General features: G+C 50.8%; 1 protein-coding gene across 2 annotated transcripts in view; it reads left to right on the top strand.

Annotated features, from left to right (window-relative positions):
* PI4KA (phosphatidylinositol 4-kinase alpha) overlaps positions 1-27,422 on the top strand; it is a 119,347-nt gene extending 91,925 nt beyond the window's left edge. For both annotated transcript variants that reach the window (XM_041728420.1, XM_041728421.1), the window contains exons 33-55: positions 3,653-3,811; positions 4,104-4,255; positions 5,652-5,759; positions 6,385-6,512; positions 7,863-7,982; positions 8,143-8,222; positions 8,300-8,493; positions 9,501-9,591; positions 9,963-10,130; positions 10,854-10,907; positions 15,754-15,874; positions 18,484-18,613; positions 19,654-19,724; positions 21,111-21,183; positions 21,273-21,343; positions 22,409-22,518; positions 22,932-23,036; positions 23,116-23,241; positions 23,686-23,806; positions 24,289-24,448; positions 25,204-25,293; positions 25,792-25,875; positions 26,959-27,422. In XM_041728420.1, the coding sequence (XP_041584354.1) occupies positions 3,653-3,811; positions 4,104-4,255; positions 5,652-5,759; positions 6,385-6,512; positions 7,863-7,982; positions 8,143-8,222; positions 8,300-8,493; positions 9,501-9,591; positions 9,963-10,130; positions 10,854-10,907; positions 15,754-15,874; positions 18,484-18,613; positions 19,654-19,724; positions 21,111-21,183; positions 21,273-21,343; positions 22,409-22,518; positions 22,932-23,036; positions 23,116-23,241; positions 23,686-23,806; positions 24,289-24,448; positions 25,204-25,293; positions 25,792-25,875; positions 26,959-27,010 (2,568 nt within the window). In that variant the 3' untranslated portion in view covers positions 27,011-27,422. The remainder of the gene's footprint in view (positions 1-3,652; positions 3,812-4,103; positions 4,256-5,651; positions 5,760-6,384; positions 6,513-7,862; positions 7,983-8,142; positions 8,223-8,299; positions 8,494-9,500; positions 9,592-9,962; positions 10,131-10,853; positions 10,908-15,753; positions 15,875-18,483; positions 18,614-19,653; positions 19,725-21,110; positions 21,184-21,272; positions 21,344-22,408; positions 22,519-22,931; positions 23,037-23,115; positions 23,242-23,685; positions 23,807-24,288; positions 24,449-25,203; positions 25,294-25,791; positions 25,876-26,958) is intronic.
* The last annotated feature ends 219 nt before the right edge of the window (positions 27,423-27,641 follow it).

Below are 27,641 nucleotides of genomic sequence, written 5' to 3' on the forward strand. Positions count from 1 at the left end.
TGTGTTTACTTAAGATGAGTTGAGATAAGTGGTCAAAAGAGGTGTTTACTTTTTCTTGTACCCTGAGGAAAATGGAATATTTCCAAAGATGGAATTAGAATGTTCCAGGTAGGTGCTGGTGGTGGCAATAATCATCATACCTCACATTTGCCTGGGTTATTATAACTGCATGGAGTTTGTGTTGGGCACACCACTCAGAGTCTGGGGAGGTATTTTGGTCTGGTGGCTCCCATGGGAGAGTACCTGGTCAGGGAGAGGCACTGACCTCTGCCTCTCAGAAGAGGAAATCAGCTGGGGCCCTAGGCTTACCAGTGGCTCCTGGACCCTTTATCTATGAAACTAAGGTGGGCACTGGGTTCTCAGCCTGGCCAGCTCTGCTCACATCACAGAGCATGCAGAAGGGCCTGTGAGAATCCTGCCACAACCTGTAGGGGCTCTGACTCCAAAGAAAAGCTCCTCATCTGTGTAATGAGACTACTAGCATGAGCACCTATGACAAAGAGTTATTGTGGAGATTGAATGACTTAATTCACCTCACCTCACAGGCCAGGATCAGTGCCCAGCACATAGCGATCTATTAGTAAATATAAACTGCTGTTGTGATGGTGGCTGTTGTCATTGCCAGATAGAGGATTCCACACTGACAGTGATCTGCCATTGCTGTTACATACACCCACATGCCCCGCCCTTCTTTGGTTTTCATCTGTTTTACTACTGCATGTGTTATATATCTTAAAATAGTGCTATATTTGTTCTAAAAGTCCAAAGCTTTTCAAAGAAATTAAGAAAAGGACTTTTTAAAAGTCTCACACATTTATCCAAATATTTTCCATTTCTCACATTCTAAGTCTTCCTGTAGACTCAGATTCGCAATTGTTCTCTTTAGCCCAAAGAAATTCCCTTACCAGGGATCCCTGGGTGGCGTAGCGGTTTAGTGCCTGCCTTTGGCCCAGGGCGCGATCCTGAAGACCCGGGATCGAATCCCACGTCGGGCTCCTGGTGCATGGAGCCTGCTTCTCCCTCTGCCTGTGTCTCTGCCCCTCTCTCTCTCTCTCTCTGTCTCTGTGTGTGACTATCATAAATAAATAAAAATTTTAAAAAAAAAAAAGAAATTCCCTTACCATTCCTGTAGTTCAGGTCTGCTGGAATAAATTCTCTCTGCTTTAGTTCACCTTCATTTTTTTTTTTTTTTTTTTTTTTTTTTTTGTGCATGTGGATATTTTTCCTGGATCTAGGATCCTGGGTTGTTTTGTTGCTTTTAGCATGGTAAATACATCTTCTATTGTCTTCTGGCTTGAATTGTTTCCAGGGAGAAGTTAGCAGTCATTCTTATCATTGTTCCTCAGGAAGTACTATTGTTTGTATTTGGTTTTTCCTTTTACCTGCTTTTAGGATGTTTCCCTTCATCTTTGATTTTTAATAGTTTGACTATGATATGTGGTTTTCTGTGAATTTATCCCGCTAGGGTTTATTGAGCTGCTTAACTTTAGAGATTTAAGGTTTTTCATCAAAGTAAGAAATTTTCTTTAAATATTTTTCCCCATTTTCTTGTCTCATTTTGGGATTACAAGTACCCACACCTATGTTGATGACTTCATATTGTCCCACAGATCATTAACATTCTCTGCAGTGCTTTTCACTTTTCTATCTCTCTCATTTCATTTTGGCTCATTTTAATTGGTCTGTCTTCCAAATCACTGCCCTTTTCTGACACGTTATTCTTTCTGTTGTTAAGCTATCATATATATTTTATCTTGGATATCATGAGTCTCAGATCTAGAATTTCTGTTTCTGTTTCATAGTTTGTATATCTCTGATGAGACTCTGTATCTTCATTAGTTTCTCCATCTTTACCTATAAATATTTGGTGATATTTACAATATTTTAAAGTTCTTGTCTATTCTAGAGTCAGGGTCGTCTGTGGGTCTGTTTCTCTTGATTTTTTTCTGTTGATTTTTTTGCTTTTAGTGTTTTAAACGTTTTTGTTGTGATGTGGACTTTATGTATAGAAAAGCAGTAGAGACTGATGTGCACTGCTGTTTTACTTTCTCAGAAAGTAGGTATTTTGTTGAGTAGCTAAGATAAAGGTCACTTACCCCTACCCCTGAGGGGTTAGTCTTGGCAAGAAAAATGGATTTTTCCTGCTTTTTACCACCTTCACTTCCTCCTTTTCCCCCCACATCAGAATCAGAAGAGGGGTCATGGAAGGATTTTTATGCCAAGCAAATTACTGTTTCATTTGGCATCTTTCAGACTTGGATCAGTGTCTGATAGCTATATCTTACGTCTCTTGGCATCTGTGGACCTGCTGAAGACTGCGTGGATGTTTGCCTTGTTCATTGCTCCATTCCCAGAGCCTGGAGGGAAAGCAGCCAGGCCCAGAGGAAGCAACCAGATGTTCTTGGTCAACACATGAGTGGGCGTGCTGCTTTGCTGTGGCTCATCAGCCTTGGCAGGCCTGCAGTTTCTTCTTCTAACGTAATACTTATATTTGGCTGCAGGAAATAGAAACTGGGCACAGTTCCTTGACCCCCAGGGGCTATCCTGGTGTTGCAGGCAGCTCATTGATATCCTGGCTCATGTCTGAAACTCTGCCACCCTGAGTCTGTGGACTTTTTTCCTCACCTGCAGGACCTCTAGATGGTTTCTGGGCCTCCGAGCAGGAAGTAGGGCAGAGGATGCTGGCTGCCTTGGCCTTCACCCAGTTGATACCCACCTGCTGATTTGTGCCAGTGAGAACCATTGGCCCCCCTAACCAGCAGAAGGCTGGGTGAGGGTACCTATGACTGGCCACATGGCCTTCCTGAGTAAAACCATAATTAGAAAGGGATGGATACTAGGTAGGGAGCCAGGGCATTTACCCCAGGCACCAAGCCTCAGTTGCCACCTCTCTGCAATGGGTCTAGATACCCTTAAAGGAACTGCCGAGTATTGTTGGGCCAAAAGGGGAGACTGCTCCCCCGCAGAACTGCCCAGTGGCAGTTGCGCACTGTTTGCCTCCTGAGGTTATTCCTTGGGCCTGGGTAATGGCATGAAGGTGATGTGCAGGGTCTGTTTGGGGTAGAGAAAAGGAACTGGGCTCTAGAGCCAAAATCCAGCCCTGCTTTTGCCAGATTGGAGACCCTGAGCTGGCAACCTCACCTCTGCAACCAAATGTAGCTTCAGGGTTATTAAGAAGGTTCACCCAGGTGGAGCCTGTTGAGGGCCCACCCAACACTAGGCCCATTTCAGATGTGCTGACACCACAAAGCAGGAGGCCACAACTTGGCCTAGTGATAATTCGAGAATGGCCTTTTGGTAGAAAACAGCTGGGAAGTTAGATTATAGGTGATCTTTAATTTTTGTTGTTGATACTTCCTTGGTTTTCTAAATTTCATTTGTTGAGCATGTCTTCTTTTGTTTTTTTAAGGGGTAGGGAGGGGCAGAGGAGAGGAGAGGGAGAATCTTAAAGCAGGCTTCAGGCCCAGTGTAGAGCCTGACCTGGGGCTGGATCTCATGACCCTGAGATCATGACCTGAGCTGAAATCAAGAATCAATGCTTACCTAGCTAAGCCACCCAGGCGCCCTGAGCATGTATTCCTTTTATAATTAAACAACAGTAAGTACCTTTCTGTGATTTGCAGAGACACTAACAGTCATTGCATACTTGCAGTTTATGCGGGAGATGGCAGGGGCCTGGCAGATGACAGTGGAGCAGAAGTTCGGCCTGTTTTCCGCGGAGATAAAGGAAGCAGACCCCCTGGCAGCATCAGAAGCCAGTCAGCCCAAACCCTGTGCCCCTGAAGTGACCCCTCACTACATCTGGATTGACGTATGTGCTTCTCCAGGTTCTCCCACTCTAGCTGCAAGGTCAGGGGCTCCCCCTGGGGCCAGTGGCCCAGTAAGCACAAGGCTCCAGGTTTTTGACTGCCTTACATAGGGACTGGGAGATGGCTGTTCCAGCCTTCTCCCCCAGGCCCCTGCTGGACTTGTCATGCTTCCCCTAAGACCCCTCCCTGCCCTCCTGTTGGCTAAGAGCCCCACCTCAGCCAGCTGTGCTGGCTGTGCTGGCTCTGAGGGCAGGCAGGCCAGGCCCCAGCAGAGCACATGTTCTTCCTATTCAGTTCCTGGTGCAGCGGTTCGAGATCGCCAAATATTGCAGCTCTGACCAAGTGGAGATCTTCTCCAGCCTGTTGCAGCGCTCTATGTCCCTGAACATCGGTGGGGCCAAGGGGAGCATGAACCGGCACGTGGCGGCCATTGGGCCTCGCTTCAAGTAAGGGGCTCTCCTTGTCTCGTGGTGGTAGCATGGATGGGTGGGGGAGGTTTCTGTCAGTTGCTGGTGCAGTAGGCCTTCTGCACTGGTGGGAGAGTTCCCCGTGCTTGGTCTTTTTTTTTTTTTTTTTCTTTTTTTAACCAGAAACTGACCAAGCCCCTAGTACATGCAGAACTCTTAGGAAGGAAGGATCTGTAGGGAATGATCTGGCCTGCCATGCCCTTACAGGGCTGAGAAAATCAGCCAGAGTGCTATCCACAGCAAAGAGTGTTCAAGAAGGTGGTTCACTCATGGACCTAGGGCAGCCAGATGTTGGGCAGCCTTTCTAAATTGATTGGGGATGGATAGCAGCCAAAGGATTCTGGTGACATAGTGGTAAGAAAGAAGCAGCAGGTAGTATGTCAGAGCTCAGGTGTGACAAGTTCAGACTAAGTGGCTGGCAGTGACTTTGGGCAGGTCACTTTACCCCTCAGAGATGTTCACAGAAAACTTCTGACGATGCTGACTACCCCAAGGCGATTTTTGCCAAGGCCCATGCAAAATACCAACCACACCAGGGGCTACCCCCTTTTGGGGACATGTGACCTAGTAGGGAGGCTCAGGCATGGTGCTATGGCCAGGGGTGCTGTAGACACAGCAGGCAGGGTCAGTCTGGTATGGGGAGCACCTGCAGGTGCCTGGGTGGTCAGTTGGAAGGAGGGTGAGGGTCCCCTTTCAGTGTATGCTCCTCCTGCCTGTACCCCTGCCTGCTGCCCACTGCCAACACCAGCTCTTTCTGCCTCTCCCCTGAGTTCAGACCCACATTTCTGCAGCCCACTGGGCACTCCATGGGACTGCGCTTCTCAAACCACTGAGAAGGTGAAGGACTCGTACTCTTTTCCCTTCATTTCCAGTCCATCACAGACCTGTACCTTTATAAAATGCATGAGAATAAATTACTAGAAAAGGATTCACACTGGACCACCATAGTAATGCAGAATTGCTGTGGAAATGAGCGGTTATCCCCTCTCCGTTTCTGTACTACTTCATCACAGACCAACAGAAACCCATTGAGTAGCCCTGGCCTGGCAAAAACCAACTGCTCAGTAAATTTCTTTTCTTTTAGCTTGAATTAAATGTTCTACCTTTATAGCACCTATGGGTGACTGGACTCAGAAAGCAGTTTGCAAATAGACAAACTTCTGACTAAGGCAGATAAACACAAATTGTTCATTTGCCCCCAGTTAGAGTGAAGATTTAAAAACAAAACAAAACCTTCCTAAGAGATTTCTGGTACAATAAACCTGAATGGCAGTCACCTGGCTGGTGCCATAGTCCTAGCACACTAGAACTAGTAGGGACTCCTCAGGCATTCTGGGCGGCTCGCTCTGACTTGGCCCCCGGTGTTCTTTTGCAGACTGCTGACTCTGGGACTGGCCCTCCTGCACGCTGACGTGGTCCCAAATGCAACCATTCGCAACGTACTTCGCGAGAAGATCTACTCAACCGCCTTTGACTACTTCAGGTACTCCCCCAGCTATGCTGCACACAGTGTGCAGTGATGGCCCGCTGTACCCAATGCTGCCACATCCCCAGAAGTCATGGCACAAAATGGTTTGGCCTGATTTATGCGCTGCCCTTGTTTGGCTCTCTGGTGGGCCTGGATTTGAATATGTTCAGCCCTGTGCTGTATTTCCGTGTCTGTGCTTAGAGCTAGCCTCCCAACATGCAACATACACAAATTTTCCCCCATTCAATTGACTTAAGAGAATAACTGTATCCATTTAACTTCCCAGTTCCTATGAATGGTTATTGCACAAAGAATCGCACAGCCTGGGGTTTTGCAAGTGTGTAGATTGTGTTGTATAGAGACAGCTGCAGCTGCACGATCCATCAGGAGCACACCATTCAGCCAAGGGCTGTTGAGAACACTGGGGATAGTGGTAGAGGTGGCCATGGAGGACTCAGAAGATCATCACACTTTTTTCCATTAGAATGAATGAGGTAGTTGTTGCCCATGACTAGCTCTGGGTTCACCTTTTGTCATTAAGAGGCCACTTGTGTCCCCTCTCACATGCTTTTATAATACGCCTGGCTTCCAGTCTCAGAGTCCAGGCACTCAACTCTTGCCCTCTTGTGGTTGTTTGAAGTTGCCCCCCAAAGTTCCCTACTCAAGGAGAAAAGAGGCTGCGTGAAGACATAAGCATAATGATTAAATTTTGGACAGCCATGTTCTCAGATAAGAAGTACCTGACTGCCAGCCAGCTTGTTCCCCCAGGTAAGCATTATTCTCATCAGGGCAACTGCTCCTGGGTGGTGGGGCCGAGGCACGGGGATGGGCAGGACAGTGGTGCCCAGTGGGCACTGAAGGAGCTCAGTCAGAACAGAGAGGGTCCTACTGAGCCCTGGCCTTGGCCGTGCTGCACAGTCACCAAAGCCTGCCTGGCTACTGCTTGTCCTCCAGCCCCAGCCCAGTTCACCAGCCCCCACTGCATATCTGACAAGCCCATCCTGGGATAAGCCTCATGTGCCAAGGTGAATAAGGCACTGTCTGCTGTCATCTGGTAGGAGACAGCAGTCAAATCGACAGGTGATGTCAACAGGAGAGGATCATGGGAACACCTTTTAAAGCAAGGTCCTTGGCCCCCTGGAGTTGGGGAGCCAAAGCCAGTTTTCTGGAAGAGGTGACATGTGAGCTGAGTCTCCAAGGATGAATAGGAGCAAGCCAGGGTGGACAGGGTTAAGGAAAAGGTGCTGTGGTGTAAGTAAGCAGCAAACCACAAAGAAACATGTTCCTGTTTCCCTGAGCATATAGCTGGTTATACAACACAAAGTAGGGATGAAGAGCGTGGTTTCTGCAGACAGACCCACAGAGGACAACCTGACTATAGGAAAAGGAAAGGAAAACTAAAAAGCAAGCACAGTAATTGAGGCATCTTCCTGGCTCCACGTATAGCAGGGCCAGCACGCTCCTTGCTTGCTCACACGGGCCCCAAGTTCCTGCTGTGTTAAAGGACAGCATGATGCTGGTGATGAGAGAACTATTTGTAATTTATCAGGATCACTATGCACATTTGTTTTCTTCTATTTTAAAGGCTGGGGGGTGCACCTGGATGGCTCAGTTGGTTAAGTGTCAGACTCTTGATTTTAGCTTAGGTCATAATCTCAGGGTCATGGGATTGAACCCCAAATCAAGTTCCACACTCAGTGGGGATGCTACTTGAGATTCCCTCCCTGTCTCTGCCCTTCCCCCCCTTTTGCCTGCATTCTCTCTCTCTCTTTCAAATAAATAAAATCTTTAAAACTAAAAAGGTTAGGAGGACTATAATACGTTTTAGTTAGCTTTCTATGTAGAATGGTTAAAAAAAACTTCCCCAGGGCACCTGCTGGCTTAGGCAGTGGAGCATGCAACTCTTGATTGCAGAACGTGAGTTCAAGCCCCACGTTGAATGTAGAACTTACATTTAAAAAAAAAAAAAACAAAAAAAAAAACAAATTTCCCAGAGGGTGTTTTATTCTGCAGATCCATCAACACCATGTCTCTGCCCCCCACTCTTCCACTGATCGCCTTATCTCTGGTGAAAATCCAGATGCCTCATTCTGGAAGCAACAATATGTTTGCCCACAGATAACCAAGACACCCGGAGCAATCTGGACATAGCAGTCGGCTCTCGGCAACAGGCCACTCAAGGCTGGATCAACACCTACCCCCTGTCCAGTGGCATGTCAACCATCTCCAAAAAGTCAGGTCAGTTGAAGGTTTCCTGATAGATCCCTCCATCTGAGTCACAACCTGGCAGTTCAGACAGTGGGCAGAGCTCTGAAAGACAGCTTCCTCTGGGTTTTAGAAGTGAAGGGTGGTCCAGTGAACTCTGAAAACATACATGTGCCTTCTCTTTCCTCCGTAGGCATGTCCAAGAAAACCAACCGGGGCTCCCAGCTACACAAGTACTACATGAAGCGAAGGACGCTGTTGCTGTCTCTGCTGGTAAGGTGATACCTGACATGCCCACAGCACTGGGAATGGGCGCACACAGAAGATGTATTAATGTCTCATCTCACCAGGCCACTGAGATCGAGCGTCTTATCACATGGTACAATCCACTGTCGGCCCCAGAGTTGGAGCTGGACCAGGCTGGAGAGAACAGTGTGGCCAACTGGAGGTCCAAGTACATCAGCCTGAGTGAGAAGCAGTGGAAGGACAACGTTAACCTCGCCTGGAGCATCTCTCCTTACCTGGCCGTGCAACTGCCAGCCAGGTGGGCCCCAGTCACACCTGTCTGATGAGAGCCTTGCCAGAAGTCCAGTACAAGGGCACCTGAGCAGGGAGGAATATAATGTGGTCCTGCCAAGGACGGTCGGGGAGGTGATCCTAGACGCCTGGTCCTCTGCCCTAGATGTTGACCCAGTCTTTCTGTGCAGCGGTTAGACAGCACGGACTCCTGCCTGGAGTGCCTAGTACCCCAGAACCAAAGCAGGATGCATCAGAGCACATTCGAGTCCCCAGTCCTATTTGAGGAGGAAAAGAAGCACATGGAGGCTGTCACCCTAGGCCTGGGGAGCCTTTTGGTTTGTTCCCACAGGTCTTTGAGCAGCAAGCTACTCAGATTAGGTGGCCAGCAGCCATGTGTCCTATAAACTCTCCCTTCGTAGCTCTCCAAGGTCAGAACTCTTAGACCAGTGGTAGCTGAAAGGGGCTTCCCAGGACCTTGTGTTAAATCACCCAGAAGTGCATCTACCCCACATGCAGGGACGGACATTTCCTCCTCAAGAGCACACACTTGCCTACTTATTGCTTCCTCTTTCTGGTTCTAATTCAGTCCTCTGGATCAGGACCACAACTTAATTGTGTTTGTGGAAAGTCTGCCTTGTGTTAGCCTGGGGCAGTGACACCTGAAAACTTGTACCTACTCTCCCAGCTGCTGATGGTACCTTCCACACCATGGGCTGCCATGCTGTAGATGGGCTGCTTTGGGGGCCAGAGCAAGAGCTATTCTGAAGGCAAGGACTGTAAAGGGGGATGTCCTTTGAATGGAGAGTGTAGAATAATTCCTGTTTGAGATAGTTCTGGCATTTTATCCTAGCCATTCATAATGCTGTTTATTGTAAACATCTATGATCAAAGTTACCAATATGTCAGTAGCGTAGTGTTTAGATGCCGCTTGGCACTAATCTGTATCCCTCCAATTCAGGGCTCCCCCTGTACCTCCCTCTCTCCCGTGAAGGAAGGAGAGGCCACCCTACCCACACCCTCCATGTGCCATAGGTTCAAGAACACAGAAGCCATTGGCAACGAAGTGACCCGTCTCGTTCGGTTGGACCCAGGAGCCGTTAGTGACGTCCCCGAGGCTATCAAGGTAGCGTAGCATGTCCCGGGGCCTGGGCTTAAACTGCACAAAAACGTGACTGCCTCTAAAATGCCTGGAAACTAGAAATGTGACAAAACCTTACAATATCAGCAGTATAAGGACTTTTCTAATTTCCTGGATTTTCGACTTCTGGAATAAAGGCATTTATTATGCTCATAGTAGACAAATATTGAATGTACTTCACCCTAGTTGAAATTATGCTGTTTTACATGATGTATTAGAAGCATTTCCCCATGTGATTATAAATGCCTTATCATCATCACTTCGGGGCTTCCCCTGAGATACAGGGTAGGGATGGGTGTTTCCAGAGGGGCCTCAGGGACTGCCTGTGCCAGACAACCTCCCTGCTTCCTTCCCAGTTCCTGGTCACCTGGCACACCATCGACGCCGATGCACCGGAGCTCAGCCACGTGCTGTGCTGGGCCCCCGCCGATCCACCCACGGGCCTCTCCTACTTCTCCAGCATGTACCCGCCACACCCTCTCACCGCACAGTATGGGGTGAAAGTCCTGCGGTCCTTCCCACCGGTAAGCCCGTGTCCAGAGCCAGCCTCGGTGGGACTTACCAGGCAGTGTTCGGGTGGAGACAGGAAGGACAGGCTTTATCTCACACTTGTTATAGGCCTGATAAAACATTGGTCCATCCTAGAGCGTGTTTTCCTCCCCATTTCTGTTCAGGCAATCATAGAAGATAGATTTTGTTTTGATTCAGATATGTTACTGGTATTATTTATTTTATTTTAATTTGGTATTTGAGTTCTAGAAGGAAGTTGACTTGAGTTTGGTTCCAGTTGTGGCTGTGTGGGCACATGGCCCAGCCGTGGGCTATTAGGAAGCCTGGGGATCCCACGTGACAGACACAGTGACAGGGATTTGGTAGCTGACTCACGGAGGCCCCAACACATGGGCCTGCTGTAACCTCACCCCTTGTCCCCAAGCAGGCTCCCAGCAGTGAACACACATGAGCAGGCCCTTCCCCGGTCCTTGTAGGTACGGGAGCCTCATTCCTTTTGCTTTTTCTCACCCATTATGTGTTTCAAGCTGTTGGCCATTTCCTTGCTGTCCTGGCTTTCCCTGGTTCTCAGTCATCTGTGATCTCCAGCGTGATGGTGTCCCATGGGCTGAGTGACAGCAGGGCCGTTCCAGTGGGGCCCTGGGACAGCCATCTGTGTTGCATTTGTTTTCACTGTCCTGGAGGTAAGGAATTGTCTTCCCTTCCTGGTGGTCACAATTGCTTGTCCTCCTTTGCAGGATGCCATCCTATTCTACATCCCCCAGATTGTACAGGCCCTCAGGTATGACAAGGTAAGGCTGTGCCAGCGTGTGCTGTCCTTCCCTCTGAGAGCTGTGCCTGGCAGTGAGGAGGGGGCCATTGGCAACAGGAATGGGGCCTTGGGAACATGACCGCCAGGCTGTGACCCGGTCTCTGAGCTCTTCTCATGGACATCCCCACTGAAGCTGTGGCTGCTCATGTCCAGGAGGCCCCCCTCACCCCACCTCACCCTGAGGCCCCATCTTGCTGTGCAGGGTGGATGGGCTCTGGAAATACTGCCTTCCAGTATTAGTCCCTGAATCCAGCTCCCTCATCTCTTCAGTGGGAAATGGGGGGAGGGTCCTTAGTCCCTGAATCCAGCTCCCTCATCTCTTCAGTGGGAAATGGGGGGAGGGTCAGACAAGATGATGTATGTATAGTGTGCTTAGGCTGCCTTGGCAGAGAACCACAGAGTGTGTGTGTGGGGTGGGGGTAGGGGGGTGCTAAATGTATCTCTCACAATTCTGGAAGCTGAAAGTCGGAGATCACGGCGCCCATAGACATAGGATTGGTTTCTCCTGAGGCTTCTCTCCTTGGTTTGCAGATGGCCGCCTTCTCCCTGTGTCCTCCTGTGGGCTTCCTTCTGTGTGTCTGTGTCTTAATCTTCTCTTCTTATAAGGACATCAGATTAGACTAGGCACCACCCTAATCTCATTTTAACATAGTCACCTCTTTTAAAGGCCCATCTCCAGACACTGTCCCATTGAGGCACATATGACTTCAGTCCATGGGGACTGGGAGGGAGGAACACAACTCAGCCCATCATGTACAGCATACCTGTACATAAGATGCCTAGCCCATGGCCTGGCACAGAAACACACCCCAACATGGGGGGTGACCTCAACCCCGAACCCACACTGCCCATGCTTCATCTCAGCAACCCTCATCCACCTATACTGGAGTCTGAATACAGCAGCAGCAGCTGCCTCTTTTCTGCTCCTGCCAGTTCTGCTCCCCACTGCATAGAACACCAGCCCCCCTTTCTAGCTGAGCCCTTGCAGTGACAATGAGTGCTGTGGCTGGGTATACCAGGACTAGCTTCTTCCCCATGGACTAGCAGGATGCTCGGTCTTAGTCCATAGACCAAAGTGCTTGTAGACCTGCAGCCAACCTTTAAAGACTGAGTCCAGGGCAGCCCGGGTGGCTCAGCGGTTTAGTGCCGCCTTCGGTCCAGAAGGTGATCCTGGAGACCGAAGATCGAGTCCCACGTTGGGCTCCCTACATAGAGCCCGCTTCTCCCTCTGCCTGTGTCTCTGCCTTTCTCTGTATGTGTGTGTCTCTCATGAATAAATAAATAAAATCTAGAAGGAAGGAAAGAAAGAAGGAAGGAAGAAAAGAGAAAAGAGTCCTGTCTTAGCTAGGTAGCTGCCAAAAGCCCTCCAATTCTGACCAGGTAGCTTTGATAATGTGCAGAAATTTATTCACCCTGGTTTCAGCAGTTAACGGGACTGTCACAATGTGCTTTTTCTCCAGATACTCATTTCCCTCCCCTCCAAAATCCTTGTCCCTTTACTCTTTGTGTCTTTGTGTCCACCTCCATGTGAACACATCATGGTGGCCACCAGAGAACACTATGCTCTCCAGGCAATATGCTCAGAGCTCTGGGCATGGCATGCAGAGGCCTCGCTGGGCTGCATTTGGCGTAGAGGCGTAGGTGGGTGCTGCCACTAGCATATGCAGAGTCAGGCAAGCAGCACTTTGTTCTATTTGGCTACTGTTTTACATAAACTGCTTTCCAAAAATCCTGATACATTTTTTCCTTTCTTTTTTTTCCCTAGTTGTCAAAATAGGGCTAATTATTTAGCAGTTATCCAAAGATGACTATGACTTTTTCTCCTTTTTTCCCCCCAAAATCATTATAAACTCATGGATTTTGATGTGTTTGGTATGTACCAGTCCACTTATTATTTTTGATGCCCATCTTTCTGACTACTGGGAATCCCCAAATGTCTGTCCTTTGATATTTAGTCCTTGATAACCTTGCTTTCCAGGAAGGACAAGATTTTTTCCTTAGGTTTTTCTTATTTTCTTCCTCAGACCTGGAATCACCTATTTTCTGGGAAATTTCAGTTCATTTTACTGAGACACCATAATCTAAACGCTAAGCATGGTCACTGCCATTGAGATGGTCACTGTTTCTAGCCCTTCCCAGTAGAAAGAGCTTTTGCTTTGGGTTTTTTTGTTTGTTTGTTTTTTTGTTTTTTTGTTTTTTAGAAAAAATACATCATGAGATTATACTAATATTTCCAATTCAAATGTAGGATTGTAGACTTTTTAATTTGATTTTATGTTTGAATCTTTTAATACTGAAAATATTAGTTTCTAATAACATTAACATACTGTTTCTTTGCATTATTCCACTACTTATGTTATTAGTTTCAAAATAACAACACCAATATCATTACAACACCAACGTGATTACTAAAAATTGGGTCAGATTTTTTTGTCTTTTGTTCTTGGTGTATTTTCCATTGAGGACATACAGTCAGATTAATCTTTTTCTTTTTCTTTTTCTTTTTTTAATTTCATCTTACTAGCAAAAAATGGGTTTGTTTGGGGGAAAAAGAATTGTAATCTGGGACAGACAAGCTGTGGCAAAACCACAGGCAAAGTCCCTAGCTTACTCAATTCTTTTCTTTTTTTTTTTTTTTTTAAAGATTTTATTTATTTATTCACGAGAGACACAGAGAGGCAGAGACACAGGCAGAGGGAGGAGAAACAGACTCCATGCAGGGATCCAGATGCGGGACTCAATCCCAAGACCCTGGGATCATGCCCTTAGCCAAAGGCAAATACTCAACCACTGAGTCACCCAGGGGTCCCTACTCAATTCTTATTTTTATTTTTTGAGAGAGCAAATGCACACATACAAGCAGGAGGAGGGGGGATAGAGAGAGAGAGAATCCCAAGCAGGTTCCAAGCCCAGTACAGAGCCTGATGTGGGGCTCAGTCTCAGGACCCTGAGATCATGACCTAAGCTGAAATCAAGAGTTGGACACTTAACCGGATGAACCACCCAGGTGCCCTTGCAAATTATTTCATTTTCAAGTCATTTGAAATGATTCTTCTCTGTGAGGTTATGTCAACTCAAGACTCAACTAGTTTCATTGGTTTCTTTCTTGTTTTCCATTTCTAGGGTTTGTTTTTTTAAGTCTGAGCTTGACAGGAGACAAATATATTTGCTTATATTGTTTTTAAAAGAAAGATAAGGGCAGCCCTGGTGGCTCAGTGGTTTAGCGCCGCCTTCAGCCCAGGGCATGATCCTGGAGACCCAGGATCGAGTCCCACGTCGGGCTCCCTGCATGGAGCCTGCTTCTCTCTCTGCCTGTGTCTCTGCCTCTCTCTGCCTCTCTCTCTCTCTCTCTCTCTGTCTGTCTCTCATGAATAAATACATAAAATCTTAAAAGAAAGAAGAAAGAAAAGAAAGAAAGAAAGAAAGAAGAAAGAAAGAGAGAGAGAGAGAGAGAGAGAGAAAGAAAGAAGAAAGAAAGAAGAAAGAAAGAAGAAAGAAAGAAAGAAAGAAAGAAAGAAAGAAAGAAAGAAAGAAAGAAAGAAAGAAAGACCAAAACTTGTAAAAATGGCTGGCGAGCGAGCAAACAAGGTGGAGTGGCCATGCTTAGTAATTTTTTTGACTTTAGAATTATCTCACTGTTTGTATAATTCGTTATAAAGCATATATACATATATTCATTTTCAACCAAATTGGCTAGCAAGGCAGATATTAAATGGATTAGGAAACACACAGGAATAAAATGCTAAAGTTTTTCCCAAAGCTAGAAGCCTCCATGGGCCTCAGTGACTGAAAACACTTCCTCCTTGCTCAGACAGCTGCCTGCCTCCACTTCCCTGTGGTAGTCTCATTACTTCACTGAGTCCCCTCTGTGGTCTCGGCAAAGCTGACCACATTAATAGCTTATCATAAAAGAATATAACTCAGAACATCCAGGTGGAAGAGCAGCATAAGGCAAGAGATGTGGGAAGATTGTGGAGCTTCCATGTTCTTCAGGTGCCTGGCTCTCCCTGCACTTCCACCAACCCAGATGCTATGCAAACTTTAATTTAAATGCACTACAACTTTATTGTTCATAGTTTATCTTTAGATCCTTTTGCTGGGTTACAGCATTGGGAAAACCCAGTTATTTGAAGTTTGACTTGCTTGGTAAGCCCAACCAGCCAAGTTGAGGACATCTGTCCAAAGAATACTTTACCAAATGTGGGACCACAAACTGCAGTGGTTAGGGGAGAGGCCACTCCTCCAGAAGACTTCCAGAAAGGCCAGTGCCTTTTTTAACTTTAGGAAAGGGTAATTAAAACTGGAGTTATGAGTAGCAGAAATGACTAAGAAGGAAAAAGAGAGGTCCTTAGGATAGTGGCTGTGGTGTGTCAACTAATGAAGAAGTTATCTATGTATTAGAATTTTCTGGAGCCTGCCCATCACTGTGGAACATTGTTCTAAACAACCAGTTTATAGCTGAGTTTTAAGTACCCAGCCGACTCATTTCTCATACTTGACAACAGCAGAAATTGTTTGAAAAGTTATGGTTCTTCGAGTCCAGGGGAAAGCACAGAGGAATCAAAAGCTGGCTCCTTCCTGTTTTGCAGACCCCACCTCTGGGGCCCCATCTGCCCCACCAGCCAGCTAGCAAGCTAGAACTTGGCCTAGCCCCTGGACTGGGCTCACACATACCCAGACAAGCTTGCTCACACAGCCGGAAACCACTGGGCCTCACTTCTGGCTAGTTCTGCAAGTGCTGGGAGTCCATTCCTGCACTGGGTCAGAGTATCTCTCAGTGGAGAGGTACCCAGGCCTGGGCTGATGGCAATCTTGCTCTCCTATAGATGGGCTACGTGCGAGAGTATATTCTGTGGGCAGCCTCCAAATCCCAGCTTCTGGCACACCAGTTTATCTGGAACATGAAAACTAACATCTATCTGGATGAAGAAGGGCACCAGAAGGACCGTGAGTATTTGTCACCTTCCTTCAGACCTCACCCCCGTCTTTAACACTCCAGAGCCCTCCAGGGTCTGTGCTGCCCCAGCCCATCCCTCTGCTTCCCATCCTTTAGTGGGACCACTTCATCTTTAACATGCAGCGGGATCAGGACCCCCTCCTTCATGAAGCCTTTGCCAACCTCACCTCCAGACACCCTGCCTACCCTGGTACCATCCTGTGGCTCCCCAAGCACATGTGAGAGCTTCTTCTCACCTTGAGCTTGACCCAGCAATTCAATGTGGGGACCAGGTGGCCATCCAGGGCAATGGTTCTCAAACAGCTTGTCCACATCTTCACACCCTTAAACACTAGTGAGGCCTCCAATGAGCTTTCGTTTACGCGGGCTTTAGTTCTGTGTTAACCAATGTTGAACAATAAGACCCAAAACATTTTAAAAATACAAGCTCATTACATGTTAACATAAATAACGTATTTTTATGAAAAATAATTCAAAAAGGAGTGAGAAGAGGTGTTGCTTTACAGTTTTGCAGATCTCTTTAATGTCTGTAATAATGTCATAACATCTTTAGTAAAAGACAACAGGATTCCCATTCTGCTTCTGCGTTTAACCTGTTGGAATATGTTGTTATGGTTGAAGTCAATGTGGGGAGTTCAGCCTCACAGACAAGGAGCTAGAAAAGTAAGGAGGGTTTTGTCATCTTTCCAGTTAACTACAGATAGTCTTGGTTGATACTGCACCAAACACAGCAAGTGATAGGTTTTGTTTGGTTTTGTTTTTAAGTGATAGGTGGGGGGTTTGGGGTTTGTTTGTTTTTTTAAATTCTATTCATTCATTAGAGAGAAAGAGTGAGACCATGAGCAAGGGGGAGGGGCAAAGGGAGAGGGAGAGCCTCAGCGGGAGCCTGACATTTGGCTCCATCCTGGGATCATGACCTGAGCCAAAGGCAAACGCTTAACTGAGCCACCCAGGTGCCCCTAAGTGACAAGTTCTTAATAATTAATTGTGATGTGGATTTGAACCATATCAGTGAGTTTCTCATGCTCTTTCTTTAAAGTCCATTGGTCTACCTAGCACTCATACCTCCCACCCCCCACAGGACTTCGTAACATTAAAAATCACAGGTATTAGCGCTCCCCCCTCTGAGTCTTACAAAACAGAAACATTTTCAAGTGTTGGGAAGCTGTCAAGCTCACAGTCACAGACACTGGTTTTCCAAAACTTGGTAATTTTCCTTAAATGGCAGATTCACCTTGTTCATTTTCAAGAAAATATCTGCCATATACCTAAGTCCGAATAACTGTATTTTTGTCCATCAGTCACTCTTTTAGGTAAAAGTGACGATCCCTGCAAAAAGAAGTTAGTTCAGTTGGAAAGTCAAACACAAGGTGCTTTTCCTCAAGACCACAGCACCCGCGTACTTCACATGCAGCAGACTGCTTTGACTACTTCCCATTTCATCACCCAGAATATCAAAAAGACGGACTCAGAGTAGAGTTTTGCTTTTGTTTTTTTTAAGATTTTATTTATTTACTCAGAGACAGAGAGAGAGAGGCAGAGACACAGGCAGAGGGAGAAGCAGGCTCCATGCAGGGAGCCTGACGCGGGACTCAATCCCCGGTCTCCAGGATCACATCCTGGGCTGAAGGCGGTGCTGAACTGCTGAGCCACCCAGGCTGCCCTTTTTTAAAGTTTTTATATATTTATTCATGAGAGACAGAGAGAGGGAGAGAGACAGAGACACGGGCAGAGGGAGAAGCAGGCTCCATGCAGGGAGCCTGATGTGGGACTCAATCCCAGGACTCCAGGATCACGCCCTGAGCTGAAGGCAGATGTTCAACCACTGAGCCACCCAGGTGTCCCCAGAGTAGAGTTTAATAAAATAAGTCATTGCTTATTGCTTCACTAGGGACTTTTTTTTTTTTTTTAAGATTTTATTTATTCAGGGATCCCTGGGTGGCGCAGCGGTTTGGCGCCTGCCTTTGGCCCAGGGCGCGATCCTGGAGACCCGGGATCGAATCCCACACCAGGCTCCCGGTGCATGGAGCCTGCTTCTCCCTCCGCCTGTGTCTCTGCCTCTCTCTCTCTCTGTGACTATCATAAATAAATAAAATTAAAAATTAAAAAAAAAAAGATTTTATTTATTCATGAGTGACACAGAGAGGCAGGGACATAGGCAGAGAGAGAAGCAGGCTCCCTGCAGGGATGCATGTGGGACTCCAGGATCACACACCTGAGCCGAAGGCAGACACACACTCAACTGCTGAGCCACCCAGGCATCCCACCAGGGACATTTTTAGTGACAATGGCTTTTGTTCACACCATGGGAGCACAGCCACGGGGATCTAGTCAGTGGCCACTAGCACGTTCGCTGACTGCTTGCACAGCCTCACAAGCATCTACACAGCAAGGAGAGCAAATGACGTATTGGTATATTTTTGACCATGGGGTCTGCTGAAAGGTCCCAGAGACCATACAGACATCCGCAGACCACACTCAGGACAGCTGGCCTAGGTGCTAGGGAACATCTGGACCACACATCTGACAAATACGTGGACTTTCCTAGAGAGCCTTCAATGGCACAGCCGTAGGCTCACCTTCTTGTTTTCTTTATTAGCTGACATCGGCGACCTCTTGGAGCAGTTAGTAGAGGAGATCACTGGCTCCCTGTCTGGCCCAGCCAAGGACTTTTACCAACGGGAATTTGATTTCTTTAACAAGATCACCAACGTGTCAGCCATTATCAAGTAAGTGGCGTCTCTCAGTCCTAGCTCATGGGAATTGCCTGGAGGACCCCTGCTGATTCTGATGAACAGCCAGGGTTGGGAATCTCTGCCCTGGCCTTTCAGGTCCCCTGAAAATATAGCAAAATGCACAGCAATGCGAATTTCAGAAAACATACCTTAGTTTCATTCTGGATATTGTCCCATAGTTTTGAGGCCACTCTGCTCTCCCAAGTTCTGAAGGGTCCTGGGGTATTAGGAAAACCAGACTCCTTTGCAGCTCCTGGTGGATGTCCTTTTACTGATTTACCCACCGGGCCATCCATGTGGGAGGGCTGACATCATCTTTGGGCACCAGTGGCACTGCCCATTTGTGTGGGACCAGGGCCCCAGAGTCATCAATAGGCCAAGTGCCTAGAGGAGGCCCCAGCAGGGGGAGCACTGGCTGCCTGTCTCCCCCCACCCCCAAGCCCCTCATTCCCCTGGCTATCCCCAGTGCTCAGGCTTCTATCTCCCTAGTCACCAAGTGGCCTCGCCTATATGTCCTGAGGCCCTTGCCTGGCTCAGTACTAAGTAGAGCAGTGACTGGCAGCTTCTGGCCCACGAAGGCCTCTAAGGGTGGGAGGGGGCATTCCCTGGACATCATGTCAGGCACCCGATTCCACTTCACCCTATCATCCTCATCCTAGGAATGCAGGAAGTTAGAAGGGCCTGCCCAAGGTCATGCTGCAAGTAAACGACAGAACCAGCACTTGAGCATAGACCCAAGCCCACCATGTGCCATGTGTGCCTCTGACAACAACTCCCACACCCCACACAAGCGTGGGGGAAAGATAGAAAACTCCACCTTGGTCCCCCAGGTGCCACCTGGCCCCTGACGAGTGCAGGGCAAGGCCCCCTCAGAGTGGCACCTCTGAAGGAACTGGACCTAGCAGGGCCCTCAGTAGTAGCTAGAACTGGAAGAGGAATGGAGAGGCAGACAGGAGAGGCCCTGCACTGCCCCCCAGAAGCCCAGAGGCCAGTTCCTGCAGCAACAAAGCAAAGCTGTTTGTCCTGTTTCTCAGGCCCTACCCTAAAGGTGATGAGAGGAAGAAGGCATGCCTGTCAGCTCTGTCTGAAGTGAAAGTGCAGCCAGGTGAGCTGGGCCTCTTCCTGCGGGAAGGCTGGGCGGGCCTGGGGACCAGGGAGGCGGCTAACTGCTCCACTAACTGCTGAGGCTAGGCACTGGGTCCCTGGTTTCCCTCTCCACAATTCTGCCCCTGGTGAGCTAGGAGCCACTTCTCATTTGACACTATCTTCCTTGCTGCCTTCTATTTTTTTAAGCCCAGGTACTGTCCTTGGCAGTTGTTATTCTAGAGGTTTCTTGAACCCCATTGAAACAGGAACACAGGCTACACAGACAGGGTGCCTGTCCCAAAGGGGGAAGTTGCTCCCTCGTGCCTACCAACTATTGCCATGTGGGAATTTGAGCCCAGTGCAGCCAGCTCTGTGCCTTTTCAAGTCAGGCTGGAAATCTAGACTTCACAGGTCTCCGTTTTTAACTACTGTCACAAGCACAGTTTTCAAAACCGTGGCCATCCTGTGCAAACATTCACACTGGCTATCCTCAGTTTAGACCTTTCCTTGTCTTGTGTTGAACTCCCTGCCCTGCCTGGTGCAAAAGGCAGCTCAGCTCAGAGAAGCTTTGACGTCCACATGTCAGTTCACCTAGTCCATGAGCCCCCAGCCTCCTGCAGCCCACGCCACCAGATCTTGTCCCAGAGGCACAGGGGAGCCAGCCAGGACTCCAGAACAGAACAATAGATAGCAGTCCTGAGAGAGAGAGGCTGGAGCCGGCCAGGGAAGGAAGGTGCAAGAACAGGGAAGCGATGGCATGGTCCTTGTGCCCCTCCTCCCCCTGGTGGCAAAGCCCCCCCTGACTCCACAGCAAGGCCTCACTTTGTTCCCCAGGAAACCCAGTCCTTCCTGTTGCAGGGCCCCTCCTAGAAGCCCACTCCCCAGCAGGAATCTCTCCCACTTCCTGGGACTCAGGAAGGCATACACACACACATGCACACACAGCCCAGGGGGGCCTGCCAGTTCCTTGACCAGGAATGGGCTTTCTCTTGTCCTCCCCACTTGACATGTACCCTGAGGGAGGGGAGCTCCAGGCAGTGGGGTGAGTCCAAGAGCTGAGGAGGTTCCGGGTACACACAGGCAGGGTAGGAAGCTCCTGCATGTCCCTGTGAGAGCAGGCACCCCTGCACCCGGCAGTGGACGGCTGGCGGGGCCACAAGGAGCAGGGTGCTGGGTCTGCGAAGCTGAGGGTTGGTGCGTCCTCCTGGAGAAGTGTCTCCTGGGAGGTGGCGGCTTCTTTGTTAGATATCAGGGAGGATCCAGGGAAAGACCACTTATCGGAGGATGGACCCTTAATGGCCCCAGATGAGAAGTTATCAGTGCCTGGTTGAGGCCCTAGGAGCCCCGTCTGGAGGCGGGGGTTCACACTTGGGCTCCCTGTGACTTCCGCTCCATCCCTGTACAGGCTGCTACCTGCCCAGCAACCCTGAGGCCATCGTGCTGGACATCGACTACAAGTCCGGGACACCCATGCAGAGGTGAGAGGCCACCCATTGTCAGCAGCTCCCTTACACAAGGTTCTCCTTTGCTCTGGCTCCCGTGCCATGTTCCTTCTGTTGTTTTTCAGTGCCGCAAAAGCCCCGTATCTGGCTAAATTTAAGGTGAAACGATGTGGAGTTAGTGAACTTGAAAAAGAAGGTCAGTGAAGAATCTCTGACACAGTTTGGGATCTAAGTGTTTTCCCTGGAGATGCCAGGTTCTTTGGGCATGTTTAGTTACTGTCCTGTGAAAGGTGACGTCCATCCGCTGTCTGCCTGAACCCTGGTTTAGGGATGGCGTGGAGCTGGTGTAGAGTGACAGAGATCCCTGGAGGCTGGCCCCAGGCCAGCTGTCCAGTCCAGGAGGCACCTTCCTGGGGCTAAGTGGCCTAGAGCTTCTGGGGGGGGGGGGGGGGTGCTGTGCAAGTGACACAGACTGGTGGCTTCCACAAGAGAGATAGCCCCCCACAGTTCTGGAGACCTGAAGTGTGACATCATGGTGTTGGCAGGGCTGTGCTCTTTCAGAAGGGTTCCACAGAGAGAATCTGTTCCGTGTATTTCTCCCAGCTTCCAGGCTTTCCTTGGTGATCCTCAGCAGCCTCGTCACTCCGACCTCTGCCTCGTGAGGACAGAGCCTTTCTCCCTGTGTACCCCTGTCCAGATTTTTATGCTCTGATAAGGGCACCAGTCATTGGATTAGGGCCCACCCTAATCCTCATTAACCTGACTGTATGGGCAAAGATCCTATTTCCACATAAGGTCAATTCTGCAGTTTTGAGTGGGCATGAATTTGGGGGGACCCTAGTCAACCCAAAAAGGGGGAGTGCCCCACTGCCAGTATGGGGACACGTGCCTTCCATGGCCTTCTCTGCACTCTGGTACACAAATCCTCCCAGGGACCCTAGGGTGTGGACACACACACTCCTGCCCCCCAGTTTAGAGTGCCCGCCACTAATCCCAGCATACCTGGGCCCCCACTTCTAGTGAAAAGGGGGCTCTATCTTCACTTTCATTTAAGCTTAAACATTCTTTGGAAGAGACCCCTGGCCCTGTGGTTCCACCCACTGACACCGGGTGTCTGCTGGGCCTTGTCGGCCTCCTTGGAGCTTTGCAGAGACCATTTAGATTCCTAGGGTTCTAGGCATGTGAGCAGGGCTTGCTGCGGCCCCCACAGAGGGCCTCTCCCTGCCTCCGGGCTAACAGGCTGCCTCCGCCCCATGTGCAGGTTTGCGGTGCCGCTCCGACACAGAGGATGAGTGTGGCGCACACGAGGCTGATGGCCAAAAGATCTCGTGGCAGGCGGCCATCTTCAAAGTGGGAGACGACTGCCGGCAGGTACCGAGCGAGCCCTGCCCTCCCTGAGGCTCCAGGTGCCCTGCGGGGCTGCACCTGGCGGACAAAACCAGAGCTTGGCTTCCCACAGTGGGTTGAGGTGCCACGGAGGAAACGGGCTTTCTGCCAAACCTGCCCTCTCCAGCAGCTCCCACCCACTGTGCATCCCCTGGCCATCCAGAGGGAACTGCCCTAGGGAGCAGGAGCCCCTGACTTGCATCCCCCACCGGACAGCACGGGCTCTATTCAGTCCAGTGCCAGATGGTCCAGCCCAGCATGATGATCCTTGAGGCCAGACACTCCAGACTCCTGCTCTGCTGTGGCCTCCCTCCCTCCTTCCTCACTGGCAGGGCTGCGGGGGGTCAGGTGGACTAGAGCACAGACATAGAGCACCTCTGTGTCTCCCTGGCCTCCAGGACATGCTGGCTCTGCAGATTATTGACCTCTTCAAGAACATCTTCCAGCTGGTTGGCCTGGACCTCTTCGTCTTCCCCTACCGGGTGGTAGCCACCGCCCCCGGGGTAAGTTCCCCTGGGCAAGAGCCTGGGGCAGGGTACTCCCCATGCCTGCAGGCCTCAGCACCTGGCCCTTCCTCCCCAGTGCGGAGTGATTGAGTGCATCCCCGACTGTACCTCTCGGGACCAGCTGGGCCGCCAGACAGACTTCGGCATGTACGACTACTTCACACGCCAGTATGGGGATGAGTCCACCCTGGCCTTCCAGCAGGTGACCAGCAGGACAGCCTCCAGACCAGAGATTGCTGGCACTCTCCATCCCACCCACCCCCAGCACTGCCTTTGGGCCAGCACCCTGCTTCCCCTTTTTCCTGCTTTTCTGAGTCCTTATGCATTTGGAGGTAAAACCAGGGTACCCCATAACCTTCCTTGGGATTCAAAGGAACCTGGAGGTGGACTCCCCAGGAGGAAGCCAATCTGTGGGGGTAGGAGGAATGGGATGCTGCCCCTGAATGCCCAGATACAGTCACTCATCCCTTTTGTGTCTAAGATCTGGCTTGCTGATTTGATCTCTGCTTCCAAGGCTGGAAACAAGGGCCCAGAGGACACCCCCAAGCCTCAGGGTCCCAGGCAGGGAGGCAGGAGAACGCCTGCGAGGCCTTAGGAGGTGCAGCACTTGGGGGCCATCCGTGAGTACCTGGCTCCCTCTACACAGGCACGCTACAACTTTATCCGGAGCATGGCTGCCTACAGCCTCCTGCTGTTCCTGCTGCAGATCAAGGACAGACACAACGGCAACATCATGTTGGACAAGAAGGGCCACATCATCCACATCGGTCAGCCGGGCCCCAGGGCCACCCTCCTCCTCTCCCTTCACTCCCTAGAGCCTGGGGCAGGATGGCAATCCCCACCCCACAGAAGAGCCAGACATGTTGGGGTCACCTAGCCAGGAAAGGTCCAGGTCAGGGTTCCATGCCCGAGCTGTTGGCTGCCAGGCTGTGGGGGCAAGTAGCAGCAGGACCACAGGGAGCTGCCCTGTGGTCCGAAACTGGAACTGGGCAGAGCATGGCTCTCCCAGCCCCAGGGCCAGCCTCATTTCTGCTCCAGCCTGGCTTCCTACCTCCACTTCCTCTTTTCTCTCTTGCCTGCTTGCCACGCCCCCTCCCACACACCCCCACCCCTGCCATCCCCAAGAAAACATGGCCTGTGGCCAGCTTGTGGTGTATGGGGAGCCGGTGGCTCAAAGCCCTGGCTGAGGCACGCCCACATCTTGCCCTACCACCTGATCCTATCAAGAATGGCTTTGGGGGTTTTGCAGACTTTGGCTTCATGTTTGAAAGCTCACCGGGCGGCAACCTTGGTTGGGAACCAGACATCAAGCTGACGGATGAGATGGTGATGATCATGGGGGGCAAGATGGAGGCTACACCCTTCAAGTGGTTCATGGAGATGTGTGTCCGTGGCTACCTGGCTGTGCGGTGAGCCCCAGGGAAGGCCCGGGGGCGGGGGGTGGGGTACCGAGACAGTGGGGAAGAGGGTGGGCAGTCTGGCATCAGTCCTCGTTACCACTTAGCCTGCCAGGCTAGCCTTCAGAGGTCCCGCGGGACCTTCCCAGACCCCTTTGTGGATGGAGGAGCTGCAGTTTAGAGACAAAGAGCAAGGCAGGTGCTAGAGGCCATCTCCTGGCCCCGGGCAGCCTGTGCCAGTGACTTCCTGCCCTGGGGGTCAGTGTCCCACCATGTTCCATAGTCTCCTGGGTCGTGGCCTTGCCTGCTAACACCTTGGGCTCCCCACTCTGAGCTCCCCATTCACCCCCACCCGACCTGAGCATCTGCCATCTCCCAGGCTGCATGCTGAAGACTTACTGTCCTGGCTTCAGTGGCACACGGCCAAGGCCACACAATAGTGTTGTGACACCTGAACTCCAACCCAGAGTCTGTTGGAGCCTGCATCACGCCCACTCAGTGTCAGGGTGTGTTCGCACAGCACGCTTGTGCTTCTTCAGCCAGGCACGGAAACCATGGCTGGAGGCCTAGAGTGGGCAGGCCAAGGCAGGACACTCAGCCTGTTCAAGGGTGTGTGAGCAGCCCAGCTGCCGCAGGGGGCTGCCCTGGTGACTGCAGAGGTGCCAGGGAGCCGGGCCGCGGTGTGCAGCTGTCAGGTGGGGGCTGGGCTGCAGGACCTCGGGCAGGACCACCCTGCTCAAGCCGCCTCCTTCCCTGCCTCTCCCCAGGCCCTACATGGATGCGGTCGTCTCTCTGGTCACTCTAATGTTGGACACAGGCCTGCCCTGCTTCCGGGGCCAGACAATCAAGCTTTTGAAGTAGGTCCTGGGCAGACGCATAACCCATTGGGGGGCAGTTGTCCTCTCCAGGTGGGAGCCTCCTGAATGCTGGTAAATGTGTCATTACCCAGAGCACGCGCTCTCCTGGGAACCCCAGAGCCAACAGGGCTCCTGGGTGAGGCACCTTCCCCACGCCAGGGCTGCAGACATCCCAGGGATCCCCTCATTTCTCAAGGACGCAGGCAGTACCCGCCCCTGCCTCCAGGCCTGAGGCTGCAGCAGTGTCACCCCATGCTGGTCATCCCCCAGGGAAAGGGAAGGTCCGCCAGAGCCAGCTGGGGACAATGTCCCTGCCCCTTACAACTGTTCCAAAAGGGAACATTCCCTGGGCTGACCCTCCTCTGAACAAATTCCCACAAATGCTAAGTATAGTCTGTTTGCAAGACCACATCCCATGGGGAGGGCAGCCTGGAGGGTGCAGCGTCCCCCCCACCCCCCCCACCCCCGTGACAGCCCTGACACGGCCCTCGCCCCCAGGCACAGGTTCAGCCCCAACATGACTGAGAGAGAGGCTGCAAATTTCATCATGAAGGTTATTCAGAGCTGCTTCCTCAGCAACAGGTGAGTCCCCTTCCGCTGTCCCCTCCGAGGCCACCTGCCACACCAGTGTTCTCTGGGCACTTGCACGGGGCTGCACCGGGGCTGAGTGACGAGGATGCTGCTGCCCCAGGGGACTCTCTGTCCCACAAGTCCTGAAAGAAGCCCTTGCAGTGTTGGGGTACTGGGTTAGAGGGGCCGAGACTTGCCGAGGGGAACACCCAACAGAGGCCTAAAGACATGGTTTCCCACCTGGAGCCCAGGCTGTGAGGCCAAGTGAGCTGTGGTGAGGAGTGAGCACAGCCCAGCAGGCTGGGTGAGGAGACAGCGAGCTCTGAGAGGCCTCGGCCCCACCCCTACTTCTCCGCACCTTCCGGCTGCTGCCTGGGCAGTGACAGGGCGGGGGTGGGGGTGGGGGGGGACCAGGCCAATTGGCCATTATGACAGGGGAGCTGTGAGAAGAGGTGGGTTCTGGTTCTGAAGGCAGAGCTTGGGCTGTGCACCTGGGTGGACCTGGAGCTGAGCTTGCCACCCTGTCCCCCTGGAGGTACAGATGTGGGATCTAAGAGGAACACCGCGAGCCACCCAGGGTGGGCCTGACAGGAGCAGAGAAACAGGAAGTAACTCAAGGGCAAGCATGGGGACCTGGACAAGAGGGCAGGATGAGGGAGGTCTCTTCTGATTGTTTTGTTGGCAGAGTAAGGCATGTGCTAGGAGGTGTGACGGGACAGGAGGACAGGGTCTCACTTGTGGGCCACATGCCAGGCCAGGGGCCAGAGTGGCACCTAATAGGGACAGCTCCTCTCGATGGATCCCCAGGTCCAGGGTGTAGGCCCAGGACCGAGGGCAGGTATTTGGCTGAGAAGGCCCAGCAGGAGACAGAGCAGATTGGGGCTCACACAGCCATGGTCGCTGGTGGGAGAAGGAGTGTCCCTGAAGAGGGGCTGGCAGGGGGGCCAGAGGGGCTGCAAATTTGCATTTGCACCTTCAGGGAGGGGAAAAGGCACCTCCTGAGTGCAGCTTTCTGGGCACACATGAAGGACTCAGAAGGGTGAAGGGCCCCAGAACCAGACAGTCCCCCGCAGCCTCCCTCTGCTCTCCTTCCAGGAGCCGGACCTATGACATGATCCAGTACTATCAGAACGATATCCCCTACTAAGGGTGGAGCCAGACCAGCTGTTGTGGCCACCCGCAGCCGTCGTCCCACAATCATGGAGCCGAACGAGCACATCCCCACCCTGGCTGCCATGCATGGTCAAAGGGGTGAACTACTAGTGGCCCCGTCATTCCATCCCCGGGAGTTATTTTTATAGGACAAAAGTACACCAAGCAGAGCCTGGCAATCTACTCCTTCCTGGCATGACCCACATACGACATGTGAGGCCGAAATGACAATCATCTGAGGACACTCCGTGCATGGGTGTAAATACTTCGTTTGCACCAGACACATTCCCAACACATTCCCTACCTGTCTTACTGCATAGGTACATGAAGTATTTTCTTGTGTATAAAAAATTATATTCAACTTAAGATTTAACCAATGTGAACAAAATAAAAACCAACAAAAGTGAGGAGTCCAGGTGTACGCTCAGTTAAGGGATGATTCCTGGATCTGCTGGGAAGGGAGCATGGCAGTGGATGGACGAGGAAGGCTAAGCGCGGCCGGCCGGGAAGCCTCTGGGTGCCCAGGGGCCCAGTTCTGAGCTTCACAGACGTGACTCAGCGCAGCACGGGCGCACTGACAGTAACACCGCTCTGTTCCAGCTCCCGTAGCGGCCACCCGACTTTCC

This window comes from Vulpes lagopus, chromosome 14, assembly GCF_018345385.1.
Source record: "Vulpes lagopus strain Blue_001 chromosome 14, ASM1834538v1, whole genome shotgun sequence".
Taxonomy (NCBI): Eukaryota; Metazoa; Chordata; class Mammalia; order Carnivora; family Canidae; genus Vulpes; species Vulpes lagopus.